The sequence below is a fragment of the Ceratotherium simum genome, chromosome 27 (genome assembly GCF_057802395.1).
Source record: "Ceratotherium simum simum isolate JZ-2026a chromosome 27, ASM5780239v1, whole genome shotgun sequence".
Taxonomy (NCBI): domain Eukaryota; kingdom Metazoa; phylum Chordata; class Mammalia; order Perissodactyla; family Rhinocerotidae; genus Ceratotherium; species Ceratotherium simum.
In genome coordinates, this window is record NC_141926.1 from 13,785,083 (window position 1) to 13,798,596 (window position 13,514).

The window sequence follows — 13,514 nt, forward strand, 5'->3', positions numbered from 1 at the left end:
AGGGAAAACCCCCACAAATTTGGAGCTGAGAGAAATAAAGCCAAGTTCCTATGGAACAGGCTCTCTTAGCTTCCTTTTTCCACCATCACATTTTATAGGCCCCTGTCGAGGCCCAGCTGTAGGAACAAGCTGCTGCCCACTGGGAGTGATTTTGGAAGCAGCCAAGGGCACTGGGAATCTTCTTCACCTTACCTAAATAAATACACAGATCCCTAAAGAAATCTCCTCAGGCCGGCACAGATGCCTGAGAGTCACCGGCAGAAAGAGGTAAAATTGCATTAATGGCTCACGTCTCCGGTGTTCTGGCTGGCAAGTGGGCATCCCCTCCCCTCCCTGAGATGGCTGTGTGCCCCCAACTGGTAGCCCAACTTCTCCTTCTGCCCAGTCCTGCTTCCTTCCCTTCCCACGGTGTGGATCCTGAGAGGATGCTTCCCACACTCATCCTAGTGACCTCCACCTCAGAGCCAGCTCCCAGGGTACTGACCCGGACACAGCATGAGCCCCAGGAGAAAGGGCATGGTCACCAGGCTGGCCCTGGAGCACGTCTTCCGGCTCCTCTTCATCCCGCCCTTATTGGGAGGCAGCAGGCTACACTGGTCAGGAGAGAAAGGTCTAGCCAGGCTACCCGGTTGGAAATCCGGACTCTGCTGCTTACCAGTTCTCTGACTTTGGACAACTCTCCATGCCTATTTCCTCATCTCTAGAAATGGGGTGAGAATAATCTCATTGGGTTGAGTTAAGAGCCGGAAACAGAGCCTGCCACACAGTGAGTGCTCTGTGTTAGCAATCACACAGCCTCCCGGGCGCTTCTAAGCTAATATGCTCTCAGGACGGGATTTCCTAAATCCAAGGATGAAGACAAAAAGCAAAGAAACTAACTCAGTGACAGTTGGCCCAGGAAAGTACCAAGGAATGGATTGCACCTCTGGGGTGGCAAAGTTGTCCCAAATTATGCAGCACTGGCCTAGCCTTCCCTGGGGAGATCCACAGGACACCACTGTCAAGGGCCCGAATTGGCTGCTGGTTAAAAGCCAGAAAGGAGAATCTGCTAAGGAGGGATAAGCGGTGAGACCCCTCCCTTCTGAAACCTAAGAATGAAATTGAATCAAGTGGAATCGCTCTTCCCTGGGTGAGAACCAGGCCTCCCATAGGGTAAGACCCATGCTGTTTGGTGCTGTTTGAAACTCCCCAACACCTTTCTGCTTCCCCAGGGAACCACTCAGACAGCCCTGGCCCTCTGTGACCCTCAGTCTCTTCATATTCAAAAGAAAGGGATTGAAGACTGAACTGCACAATCTCTCCCACCCCCTTTCAGTAATAAGAACCTCTCTTCTATCCCAGTGTTCTGCTTTAGGGCAGGATACACCTCAGCTCCCTGCGCCCCCTCTCCCGTTTCTCAGTATGTTAAGCCTGTGTGGTGCTTCCTTTCTGCATCCCTCAATGATTGTTCCAGAGCAGTTACCTGATGTGCTCGTCCCAGAGGAGGGAGACTCATATTTATCAGTTACCCGATGTGCTAGACTCTGAACCAGGCAGAGAAGCCCACCTATGTATCTCATTTAGTCCTTCCAATAGCTCTGACAGGTAGGTTTCCTTTCACAAGTAAGGGAAGCAATTAAGGTCCTCCAAGGGTAAGGAATTTGGGCCACAACAAGCCTGAGAGCTGGGGTTTGAGCTCCCTCCCCTACTCCAGTTTCCAGACTCTATCAATCACACTTCAGTGCTTCTCAGGGTCCACTATTCTGGTGAAGCCTCCTATGACACCATGCCTCTGATCTCTGCTCCTGCACCCCATCTCTGCCCCTGCAATACTGAACACCCACCCCTGGTTCCATAACACCATGCACCCCGATCTCTGCTCCTGCACCCCAGTCTCTACTCCTGGGATACCTTACACCTCGATCTCTGTCCTCACAATACACTGTACCCCAATCTCTGCTCCCACAGCACCACATACCCTGATATCTGCTCCCACAATACCATGTACCCTAATATCTGCTCCCACAGTACCACACACCCTGATATCTGCTCCCACAATACCATCCCTCCCAATCTCTGTTCCTGCACTCTGATTTCTATTCCTGCACCCCAATCTCTACTCCTGCAATACTTTACACCCTGATCTCTGCTCCCACAATACCATGCTCCCTATCTCTATGCCCACAATACCATGCACCCCATCTCTGTGCCCACAACACCGTGTACCCCATCTCTATGCCCACAATACCCTGCACCCATCTGTGCTCCCACAATACCCTGGACCCCATCTCTGCTCCCACAATATAATGCTCCCTATCTCTATGCCCACAATACCATGCACCCCATCTCTGTGCCCACAACACTGTGTACCCCATCTCTATGCCCACAATACCCTGCACCCATCTGTGCTCCCACAATACCCTGGACCCCATCTCTGCTCCCACAATATAATGCACTCCATCTCTGCACCCACAATACCGTGCACCCCATCTTTGCACCCAAAATACCATGCACCCCATCTCTGCACCCACAATACCATGCACCCCATCTCTGCACCCACAATACCATGCACCCCATCTCTACACTCACAATACCGTGCACCCCATCTCTACACTCACAATACCATGCACCCCATCTCTGCACCCACAATCCGTGCACCCCATCTCTCCTTTCGCAAATCCTGCCCACACAAGTAGCTAAGCCCGCAGAGTCTGGACGCTGACTGTTCCTGGGTGCCTCAGGAGCGTTAACTCTGCTTTCCCACGGGCACAAGAATCTTGTCTGTCCCACAGCCACCCGTGAGGCGTACCCAGCGGCCATGCGGCTCAACGCGAGTGGCCTAGAGAGTACCCCGAGCCGACCCACCTCTGTCGGGGAAGCCAGACTTGGGGGCCTTGCGGTCCTTCAGCAGGGCCTTGGCGTCCTGAATCTGCGTGACGAGCGAGGCCGAGGGCTGTCTGTGCGAGGGCAGGCTCTTATCCAGCTTCTTGGAAAACGGCCGATGAAGAAAATCCCCTCTTTTTTCCTGTTCTTTGGGCTTTTTATCCTTCAAATCAGAAGCAAACATGTACTCAGATGCACACAAGAATATACAACGTGATTCGTCTTCGAAGAGTTATCCGAGTAGATGTGAGACACCCCAGTTTTTCAACACTCTATGCTCTCAACTGTGTGTCGAACAACCAGAGCGCTGAGGCCCGGCGATGCTCGGGAGAACCCACCTCCTCTCCCTGGACCACACGCAGGCTGAGGTTGCCCCCAGCTCCCTGAACCGCGCTGTTTCGAGGTGTTCCAGCAAGAGCAAGGTCATGCCTAGGTGGTCGATTATTCTAGAACAAGCTGAACAAACTAAGGCAAAGCAGACGAGGACTTCTGGAAATCTGCCGTCTCATTTAAAGTAAGGCCCTACGATTCTGCCCAAGGTGGTGGTTTTGCAAAGGCAACTTTGCAAGGGAAACATAACTGCTTCCATCTTAACCTCAGGTCACGTGTGTTCCGTCAAGCGAGGGGGTGGACAACAAACCCATGAAGCCCTGAGCCACCTGGGTAGTTTCTGGCCCTTTCCCACCCTCTGGTCATGTGAGCACTTACTTGTGTACTTAAAAGTGGCACTATTCAGCCATTTTTGTTGTAAATCTTGCTTTTATTGAACTTGCTTATAATCCCTCTGATGGGAGTGAATTTGACTATTTTATACATCTTCAACCCCACAGCCTCTGGCATAAAGCCAGGCACTTAGAGAAAGCTTAATAAATAGTTTTTGAAATGTTAAAAAGAAGAAAACAAGCCAGTGGAAACTGAATTAAAATTAACTGAATTCAAGCTTCTGGGAAGAGTGATGCCACTAAGCAGAAGTTTTTTCCTGGCCCTAAAGACTGTGTTTGGTGTTTACTGTTAAACAGAGAAATCCCTGACCTCACAAGTGAGGGAAGAAAAGACAGATTTTCACATTTAAAATTTTTTTCAACTTTAAGAGCATTTGCAATTCAAGAGAGTTCATCTATTTTTCATTGATGTTGTTGGGAAGCTTCTCAAGCAAGCATCTCTTCACACTTCTATCCCCCTTCCCAATGAGGATTTTCAAAGCCTTTATGGATTGGGGTTCATTATGTCCAGTTTTGGGGTGGGAAAGAACAGGAGGGAAGAAATGGGAAGGGGCGATGCTGAGCAGAGCCTTGAGTGTCACCGTGAGGGCATAGCTCCCTGGGAGTTGAAGCCTTGGCTGAGGTGGCTTGTCCCCAGTGGAGGGGTGAGGCAGGAAGAAGGGAGAGGCGAAGCTTCTGCAGACTCCTTCCCCAGCATCAGGACAGCCATCACCCGCCTTTATTGAGGACCCTCGGAGTGCCAGGCACTGCACTAAGAGCATGACCCACGATGAGGCAAATCCTGTTATCCTCCCTACAGACAAGGGAAGAGCCTGGAGTGGTTACGTAATTCACCCAGGAGCCGGATGAAAAGTCAGATTTTCATAGCCCTGAAAGTCGGTGTCCTTAACCCTTGACTCAACACTGTGCTCTGGAAGCCTGGGGCAGGGCCAGGCGATTCGCAGCGGCTGCGCAGGGGCAGGGACCACGCTGTGATGTAGTCCTAGGGCTCCAGGTCAGTATCCGGGAGGCCACGGAGGAGGCCACGTGCTCCAGGTCATTAACAGGATGCTACGAAAGGGAAAGGCCATCTGCTCCTGGTCATCTTGGTCAAGGCCAGTCACAGTTCTCCACCGCTTCCCTCTCCCCGTTTCTGGGAAACACCCACAGGCCCCCTTCTCTAAGGCAAAGCAGAGTGAACTTTCACACTCCCTCCTCTCCGCGGAGCATCAAGGGCACACGACGGGCCTGTCCTGAGAAGGCTGGCAGAATTCCCTCCTTTTGCTCCGTTCTTTCTATCTCTGTTTTTATGAGAAAAGTCACCCGTTCTAGCTCTTAACACCTTAAACAGGAAAAAAGAAATCAAATGCACTTCTGTGATACACTGTACGACAGTATTGGGAAGAAAAGACACAATTGCAGTTCCCTCTTTGTAGGACTGTTTTTTAGAACAATGAGCACACCTTTCTTTGGGTGCCCTGTGACCCCTACGCTTAGAGAGCCCCAGTGGCTCCATGGGTTCATTTCAGCTCCTTCCCAATGTTCCTTGGGTTCCCAAAAGCTAAGGGATCAAGATGCAAAATGTCTAAGGCCCGTATCACCACTCAGAGAGAGTTCATTAGCACCAAGAGGTGTACAAGGCATGAGAGTTTTCTGTAGAAAGAGACCAAGGTTGGCTCTAGAAATCCCTCCTGTAGTCAACAAAGGGATATTTGGCAACGAGCAGAAAGCCCGCTCTGGGGGCAGAAGAAAGGGGAAATGGACCGTGGACTGAAAATCCTGGGAAACCCTGCCACGGCCACCCTGTTGAACTTCATCCCAGGATCCTGCACCCTGGTTTCCTCCAAAACCCCCCAGAAAGCCCTTCTCCAGCCTAAAAGAATGGGTGATTCCATGGCGACCGGTTTCTAGGAGGATGCCAAGAATTCACCACCAACCGCTCCCTGCTGGGGACAAACCACTGGGTCAGCCCAAGTGGAAGGGTCAACAGCCCACAAGAAACATGTTTGTTTACAAGCAGCCAGTCTCATGGCCCTCCGAGCACAGGTTAGCAAATGCAACTGATCATCCAATTATGCCTTTTCATTTGCATGGCCTATTTTCGCCAAAATAAATTTCCTAGGGAGCAGGATGCTAAATTGCCTTATGTAACAGAAACAGATTTTCAGAAGGACTAATTATGTTCCTCCTTCGACAGGCCTGCACCCACTCCCGCCCTCCCCTCCCAGCAATGCTGCTCCTGCAGGGCCTCTTCGGCTTCTGAGTCTCACGGGCGGTGCGCCCCTCACCCGCAAGCGCCTGAGGGCGGGCAAGGGAGCTAAACTGCGGTTCAGAGGGGCCTCGTGCACCTTCACTGCATAGTCCCGAACCCCAAAGGCAGATCAGAGAGGGGACCAATGAAACCCAGATGCAAGCCCCACACAAAACAGCTTCTTGTTTTCTTTAAACCATTTTCTACCCACTGCATATGCATGGACATGTACAAAACTGGACACTTTTGAAAATATTGCCCCATAAAGGATTAATCTACCCAAGACTCTTTTAATGTCATGGATTGTTTGATGGAGGAGAGGAAGAAGCCAGTGAGTGATGAACCACCGGGCTTCCAGAGGGAGATGTCTGAAGGCTCGACAGCCAGTGGGAGGAGGAAGCCAGCCTTGGCCTCTGAGCTCTGAGCTCCAGGGCGCTGGTCCCCTTGGGCCCCGTGGCTCCAGGCTCCTGCATTCTAAAGAGCCACACCCCTCCCCCTTGCTTCCCAGTTTTGCTCCTGTGGGTGTAGCCGGGTGACCTTCAGCGAGTCACTCCCCTTGAGGGAAGTGTCTCCCCATCTGTAACCAAAGGGTGGGTCCTTCCCAGCTCTTCCAGTATAAAAATGAACCTCACATCTTACCTGCTTCATCGTCTGAAAGGCAAATGCATCAATTTAACCAGGACAGATGCAAACACACCTCCTCACCACCCCAGGCTGTAGGAAGGACTGCTGCCCAGCACAGTGCCCTTGCCCCTTATGCAGTGAGAAACTGACCACAGAGCATGATGCCGGCAGCAGAGGAGCCCTGGGGACTTGAGCCGAGCTGAAGCTGTTTTCTTTGAGTAACTGTCAAGTCCAGCTTAGCGTGGGCTTTTCTGGAGTATGGTGTCCTCTTGATGATGAGTTAACCTCACCTGGCTGTTGGGGACATCAGAACTAGGTGCAGATCGTGAACACCTGGGATGGCCCAGGGGCCCAGGTGTTGTTTGCTTGTTGATTTTGGTTCCTTGCTGTGCATCACATAAGGAACAGCCACAGAGGCCTGACTTTGCCATAGGAAAAACATGAACGAGTTGAGATAAAAAGGGCTTGGTTCATAAATTAGGCCACTGAGCTGGGAAATTCTGTTGCAAACCCCACTTCTCATACAGGTAGAAACATGAATGCATAGCCAAGCGTGTAGTTACAGCAAGACAATGAAAAACAGTCAATTAAACATAGAAAGCACCAATCTGATCTGAGGGGATTCTGATAAACCCACTCACAACAGGATTCTGCATGTTTTAATTTAGGATAAGGACAGGGGTGTACAGAGTCCAGAGACCTGGTCAGGGATCCACCAACCCTCAGGGTCATATATGATGGTTAATTTCATGTGTCAACTGGGCTAGGACATGGCACCCAGATGTTTGATCAAACACCAGTCTAGATGTTTCTGTGAAGGTAATTTTTAGATGTGAGTAACGTAAATCAGTAGACTTCGAGTAAAGCAGATTGCCCTCCACAACGTGGGTGGGCCTCATCCAATCAGTTGAAGGTCTTAAGAGAAAAAGACGGCGGTGTCCTGAGGAAGAAGGAATTCTGCCTTCAGAAGGCCTTGGGACTCAAGCTGAAATATCAACTCTTCCCTGTGTGTCCAAGCATGAGACAGACACACACACACATACACCCTATTGGTTCTGCTTCCCTGGAGAACTGACTAATCCATCATAACCCCCCAAATTCCTACCTGCACAGCATGGAATTCAAAGTCTCTTGTCCAGGTGTCCAGGGAGGCCTGTGGAAAGCAGCATTTTTCAACAATTCAAGAAGCTGCACCTGCTGTTTATTCTCTAAACTCCCTCCCCTACCACTCGCAGCTCTGGTTGGAAATTTCCTTTCAATGTTTATAGACAGGAAACCAAACTCCTAAATGACTGTGGAAGCAGGCAGCAGATGTCCTAATTCACGCACTGAACAGATTTTCCAGGTAAGTGTTTTATTCAAGTCCGAGACACATAACGGAGGAGCGCTCTAATGATGAGAAAGCAGCTCAATGCGTTTTCCCAAACAGCAAAAACGCTTCCAACCAGCACCTGGAGGTCCCTCCTACTGTATCCTCTCCCGGTCCCCAAAGGTAACTACCATTCTGATTTCTAATAGCACAGATTGTTTGACTCTAAACTTTATTTTAAAAGTTGTATAGATTTTGAAATAAGACACAAAGTGAACATGTTAATATTTTACCTTTCAACTTATAATCCCCATCATGGGTTGAATGGTATCTCCCAAAATTCCTATGTTAGAGTCCTAACCTCCAGGACCTCAGAATGTGACTTTATTTGAAACCAGGGTCAGGACAGGACTCTCATGTCCGCTTTGAAGCTCAGGGGGGAGCAGGAGTGAGAAAGCTCATTCTCCTTTGCCTTAGACAAGGGGGCCTGTTGGTGTCACCTTTACAGAGGTAATCAAGTTAAGATGAGTCATTAGGGTGGGCCCTAGTGCAGGCTGACTGGTGTCCTTATCAAAAGAGGGGAATCGGACACAGACACACGCACAGGGAGGACACCATGTGAGGATAAAGGCAGAGATCAGGGTGATGTGTCTACAAGCATAGGAAGCCCAAAGATTGCCAGCAACCACCAGAAGCTATGGGAGAGGCACGAAACAGATTTTTCCTCCCAGCCCTCAGAGGGAACCAATCCTGCTGACACCTTGATCTCAGACTTCTGGCCTCCAGAACTGTGAGACAATACATTCTGTTGTTTAAGCCACTCAAGTTTACGGTACTTTGTGACGGCAGTCCTAGCCAGCTCATACGGTCCTTCTGCCACGCTCTGCACAACTTTCCTTCCCAAAGTGCAACATTACTTTGACACTACAGAGAAGCCTTCCTAGTTCTATGTTACATTTTTCTACAAATTAACATTATCTTTAAAGACTTTAACAAAAATGGCTTCTGGCTCTATATGGCTTTAATAGGCCAGTTTAGAAATGAGGACTGTCCCACCTCAACCCCCACGGTCCTCAAGGGCCTCTTTTTTAGGAAGAGTCGTCCCTGGGGCCCAGGCCTGAGGTGTTCTTAGAACAGACAGGTGTCCTACTTTTTGCAAACACAGTCTCTGCCTCTTACAGGAAGAAGAGGTGTAGAGAGCGGTGACGTCATAAATCACAGCACTGTCATCCCAGGAGGGAGGTTTTTTCCAACTTAATTCAGCTCCTTTGTCTCCTAGGAGAAAAAGAACTGGAATCGGGAAGAACAAGGAGGCCGTCGCTGGCGTTCAGTGCAGGGCCACGGCCCCTGAGCCACCCCCAGCCAGCTTGGGCACAACCTGAATCTTCCATGCACCTCTTCCCCTCCCCACCCTCCCCTTCCCCTGCCGCTTGGCGGCTTCTCCTCCTGGACCAGCTGACAGCAACTGGAATGAAACCCAAAGAGGCTCTGAGTTGGCTTCTCCTAGAAAATCTGAGCTCTTTCAGACTTTCTTAACACTTTTTCTAACTGGCCCCACTCCACTTTCTGGGTTCCAACGGAGACGTGTTGGATAATCTAGTAATAGCCTGTAATTTAATTAGCAGAAGTATTGCCGCAGTTGGAGAAAACAAATGGATCATAGAAAATTGAAATTGTGTTTTTCCATTAGTGTTCCTATTTAAACCCTAACCGCTAAGCATTTCAACAAATGTTTAAAACGTTCACCATGTGTTTTCAGGCCAAACGAAATCATCATCCGGGAAAAATAATCTGGATGAAAACAAGAGGCCCCTTTCCCATCACAGTTCTGATACTTTCAAACACAGCACCGCAGGGGGTCGGGTGTGAGGGCAACCAAGGACATGGGCATCAAGTCCCTGCTCTTAGGGACTCACAGTCCAGAGTGGGAGAGAGACGTTCATCAAATAATCCCTGAAAATGTAACACTGCAAATGGGACAAGCCCCCAGGATGCAGAATGAGGTGTGACAGCCTGTACTACGGGGATGTGACCCAGGGGCAGAGGTCAGAGAATGGCAGCGGTCCATGAGAAACTGACCCTGCCTTTGGATCTGAAGATATACAGACATTAACTCAGCAAAGAGGGGTGGGGAGAACATTCTGGAAAAGGGAACAGGGTGTTCACAGCCCTCGCAGCCAAGAGAGCACAGAAGTCTGAAGGCCCGTGGGACTGAGCACAAAGCAAGTAGGAGGGCTGTGTGTGGGCCTGGGAGACGAGGCTGGAGAACCAAGCAGAGGCCAGTCCAATCCGTGACACGGTGGCGACATCACAGAGGTTGGCTTCCAGGTTAAGGAAGCCTTTGAAGGTTTCAAGCAGGGAAGTGACATGATCTGGTTCGAGTTCAAATAGCTCGCTCTGGCTGGCGTGCTGAGAACAGAGCCAGGCAGTCACGGGGAAGGGGGTAGACCAGTTAGGAGGCTGTGGCAGAGGTCTAGGCAAGAGACCGTGGTCCCGGGGACTGGAGCAGGAGGATGGGGATGGAGAGAGCAGAGGGGTTCGAGAGCTTTAGGAGTCAAATTGGCAGAACCTGCTGACAGACTGGCTCTGGGGGTGAGGGGAAGGTATTAAAAGGACTCCTGGGTTTCTGCCCTGTACCGAGGGCAGGGCTGCCATTTGGAGACAGAGAAGGGTGGGGGCGGGGGGAGGGCGTTTGGTTCTGGGCACGCTGGATTTGAGACACCTCCACTCATGCACGAGGAGGTTTAGTAAGCAACTGGCCAGAGGGTCTGGAGCTCAGGGGAGTCTGGCCCCTCCATCACCTCCGCTCTCCTGGCCCCAGCCTAAAAGCCATGCACGGGCCAGCCTGGCACTCAAGAAAAACCCGGAACAACCTCCTTTCCTGATGACACGTGTGGCTTGTGGAATCAGGATGAAAACTTCAAGCCGGAAGAGGGAAGAGGGCAGTGGGCAGCCCATCGGCCTCACGCAGGGCATGGAGGAAGGGTCTCTTTTTGATCTCTCTTCAAAGGAAGGAATTCCTACGTGTCTTGGAGAGACCCCTGTGACGGGGGACTCGGAGCACATGGAAGAGGCTCCAAAGGGGAAATGGAAGTGGGTTCCCAGGAAAATCACTGAGAAGACAGAGGAGCCCCACTTGACAAAATGGCGAGTGAGGAGTTCCGGGTCGGGGAGCACCCTCACCCCATGCTCCTGGCCCTGGATCTGGAGTTCCCAGGCACGACCTCTTTACAAGCATGCTTTCAGGGTCCAAATTTGGGAAATTTGCCATATATCCCTAGTTTTTACACTGAATTCAAAGAATCTTGGTATTTTCTCTCAGGTATGTGCCAGGTAGCATCAAGTCACCTGGGAGAGCAGACTGGAAAATCTTGCTTTCATCCATAACTTATCCCTGTTCCTCATCTTACTTTCTTCTCCTGATGCCAAGTGTTACATTTGCTTACATTTTTACCTGTTAGAGATCTGACAGTGTCAGAGGTTTCCAACCTTGGCTGCTCAGTGGAATTGTCCAGGGAACTTTAAAAAATACTGACCGCAAGTCCCACGCCCTGGGATTCGATGGACTTGGTCTGAGGTGTGGCCTGGGCACCCAAAGATCAATGCTCCCCAGTGATTCTAACGTGCAGCCACAGCTGAGAACCCTCATTTGGGGACTGAGCGATGGTGCTCTGCTGTAAACTGTCTCTCCAGGGTTCAGTCAAGTGTCTGATTTTTGCTATGTCTATGATGCATAATAAGTGGTTTCCTTTCCACTCTCCTCCCCAGATGGAAATCCACTCTTCCTAAGCAATCCTGGGTTTTGCTTTGGGGGTCACTCACCTCATAGGGCTCTTTGGTGGGCCTGCACTTTTCTATCTGGTAGAGCTGGGTCTTGTAGCAGACGCTGTCCTGGATGTCGGATTTCTACCAGAGGAGAAGAGAAAACAAGCGTGGCTTAACTCATGGGAAACTGAAATGTCCATTAATTAAGCAGTCGTTAATTTTTAAACCAGCGCTTGGCTGAAAAAATGCCAGAAGTGGTTGGCAAGCCCGTTCACTGTAATGCAAAGCCTCATCCGAGGATGGCCTCCAGGCCGGATGCAGTGCGGGGAGAGCCCTGGGCCCAGAGTCAGGAGACCTGCTTCTGTTACTGGCTGTGCCCGGAAAGGGCCAGGTCACCCTGGGCAGGCGGCTGCTCCTTGCTGGGCCTCAGTTCTTTCCTCTGTGCAATGAAGTCTACTCTCAGAAACCAAATACGTGAGCTGGGAAGAATAACTTATTTTATTGAACTACAAAATAGGATACAGATCTCGCTTATCTGTTTATTTAAAAACAGCCCTGGTCCCTGCCCACTCCCCTAATAAAAGTCGCAGCGATTCATAATATAGCTTGAAGAAGAAGATAGACACCGCACCTATGATGATCTAGATGCACAATTTAGGTGCAATCCCGTCTGGAGACAGCTGAAATTAAATGACTGATTGATGAATTTATCCACCAACAAATATTCACAGAATGCCCTTACAGGCTCTCCAACTTAAAATGCATGCTTCTTGGTTTTAGAAAGAGGAAACGAGAATCGGAAGACAAGAGAAGAAATGACAAATAATTAAGGTATAATATTTACTTTCTAGTTCAGTAGTTTCTTTTTCAAAATTATACGTGGGCTGTTAGTAATTGGCTGATGAGATTAATAACTGGGACAGTGCATACGGTGCAATTAAATTAGCCATGTGCGGAGATTACTGAGCAGACAGCTGTAGTTGTCTGTGGGGATTCATTTGCTCTAGTTAAAAACAGCACTTGCCTAGACGCTGGTTCTCGGACCAGGTACATCCTGTGATTTAAGGGTTAAGTGCGAAACAGATACAACAAAATAAGAACTTTCTTGGGTCAGAACTACATTAGCTGAGTTTCCAGGGAATGTTCTCAGTAGACAAAGCCATGCTCAGCTTTGCAACATTGCAACACTTGCAACCCCAATGCTGGGCAAAGAGGAGGAGTGAAACACAGCAGCCGGCAAGACACCCGCAGAAATCAAGATCCAGCTTCAGGGCTTCAGACCAACGTCTCTATTGCTTGGATGAGCTCTGTGATTGTTTAGGCTAAGTCTGAATAACCAAAGTTTGTATCTGTAGATGCAGAGGTAGACACAGGAAAGAAACTACTTTAAAAACTAAAGCCCTTCCATCTCATGGATCAGTATCCAAAGAACTAGTTCTACCAAAAGAAGAAGGTTTGAATCTGCTGGCTTTCTTAGCAAAGTAGCAATATCATCCTCTAAACATGAGAAATCATCAACTTTATAGTCAGTTTTGTGAAAACACTTTTTAAAAACTAATTTTTGAACAATACTCATCATTTGAAAAGGAAAATCAGCGTGTTGACCTTCTTCTCTTCCTTTTACTTGAGAACTATTTAAACTCTTAACTATCATCTTCTAGCATGATGGTCCCCAAATGGTGTGACCTTGAACCCATATGAGTGAAAACATAAGCAGGCACCTACAATACAGGCATATTTATTTATACATTGGGAGTATGTACCACTATTATATCATGTACATTATAAAATACAGAATAAAATAGGAATTAAAAAAGATAAGAAAGAATGTGGGACATATGGTCTTCTTATAAAAGAGAAATAAGAAACAGCTTCAAGTTCAATATGTTTTTCAAGTTCCTCATGGTGATAGAATAAGAACCTCTGTGTGATATAAGAGATTTTCTTAATCACTCTTTATCACAGAATAAAATGATATCAATAATATACTATCTGTCGAAGG

At 49.0% G+C, this 13,514-nt stretch overlaps 1 protein-coding gene across 2 annotated transcripts in view; it reads right to left on the bottom strand.

The window, feature by feature from the left end:
* HUNK (hormonally up-regulated Neu-associated kinase) overlaps positions 1-13,514 on the bottom strand; it is a 102,635-nt gene that overhangs the window by 4,260 nt on the left and 84,861 nt on the right. Inside the window, exons 8-10 of one of the 2 annotated variants that reach the window (XM_014786919.2) lie at positions 11,570-11,653; positions 7,544-7,591; positions 2,845-3,025 (exon numbers count right to left, since the gene is read on the bottom strand). In XM_014786919.2, coding sequence (XP_014642405.2) covers positions 2,845-3,025; positions 7,544-7,591; positions 11,570-11,653 — 313 coding nt within the window. The remainder of the gene's footprint in view (positions 1-2,844; positions 3,026-7,543; positions 7,592-11,569; positions 11,654-13,514) is intronic. The other variant, XM_087418151.1, reaches the window with a different exon arrangement.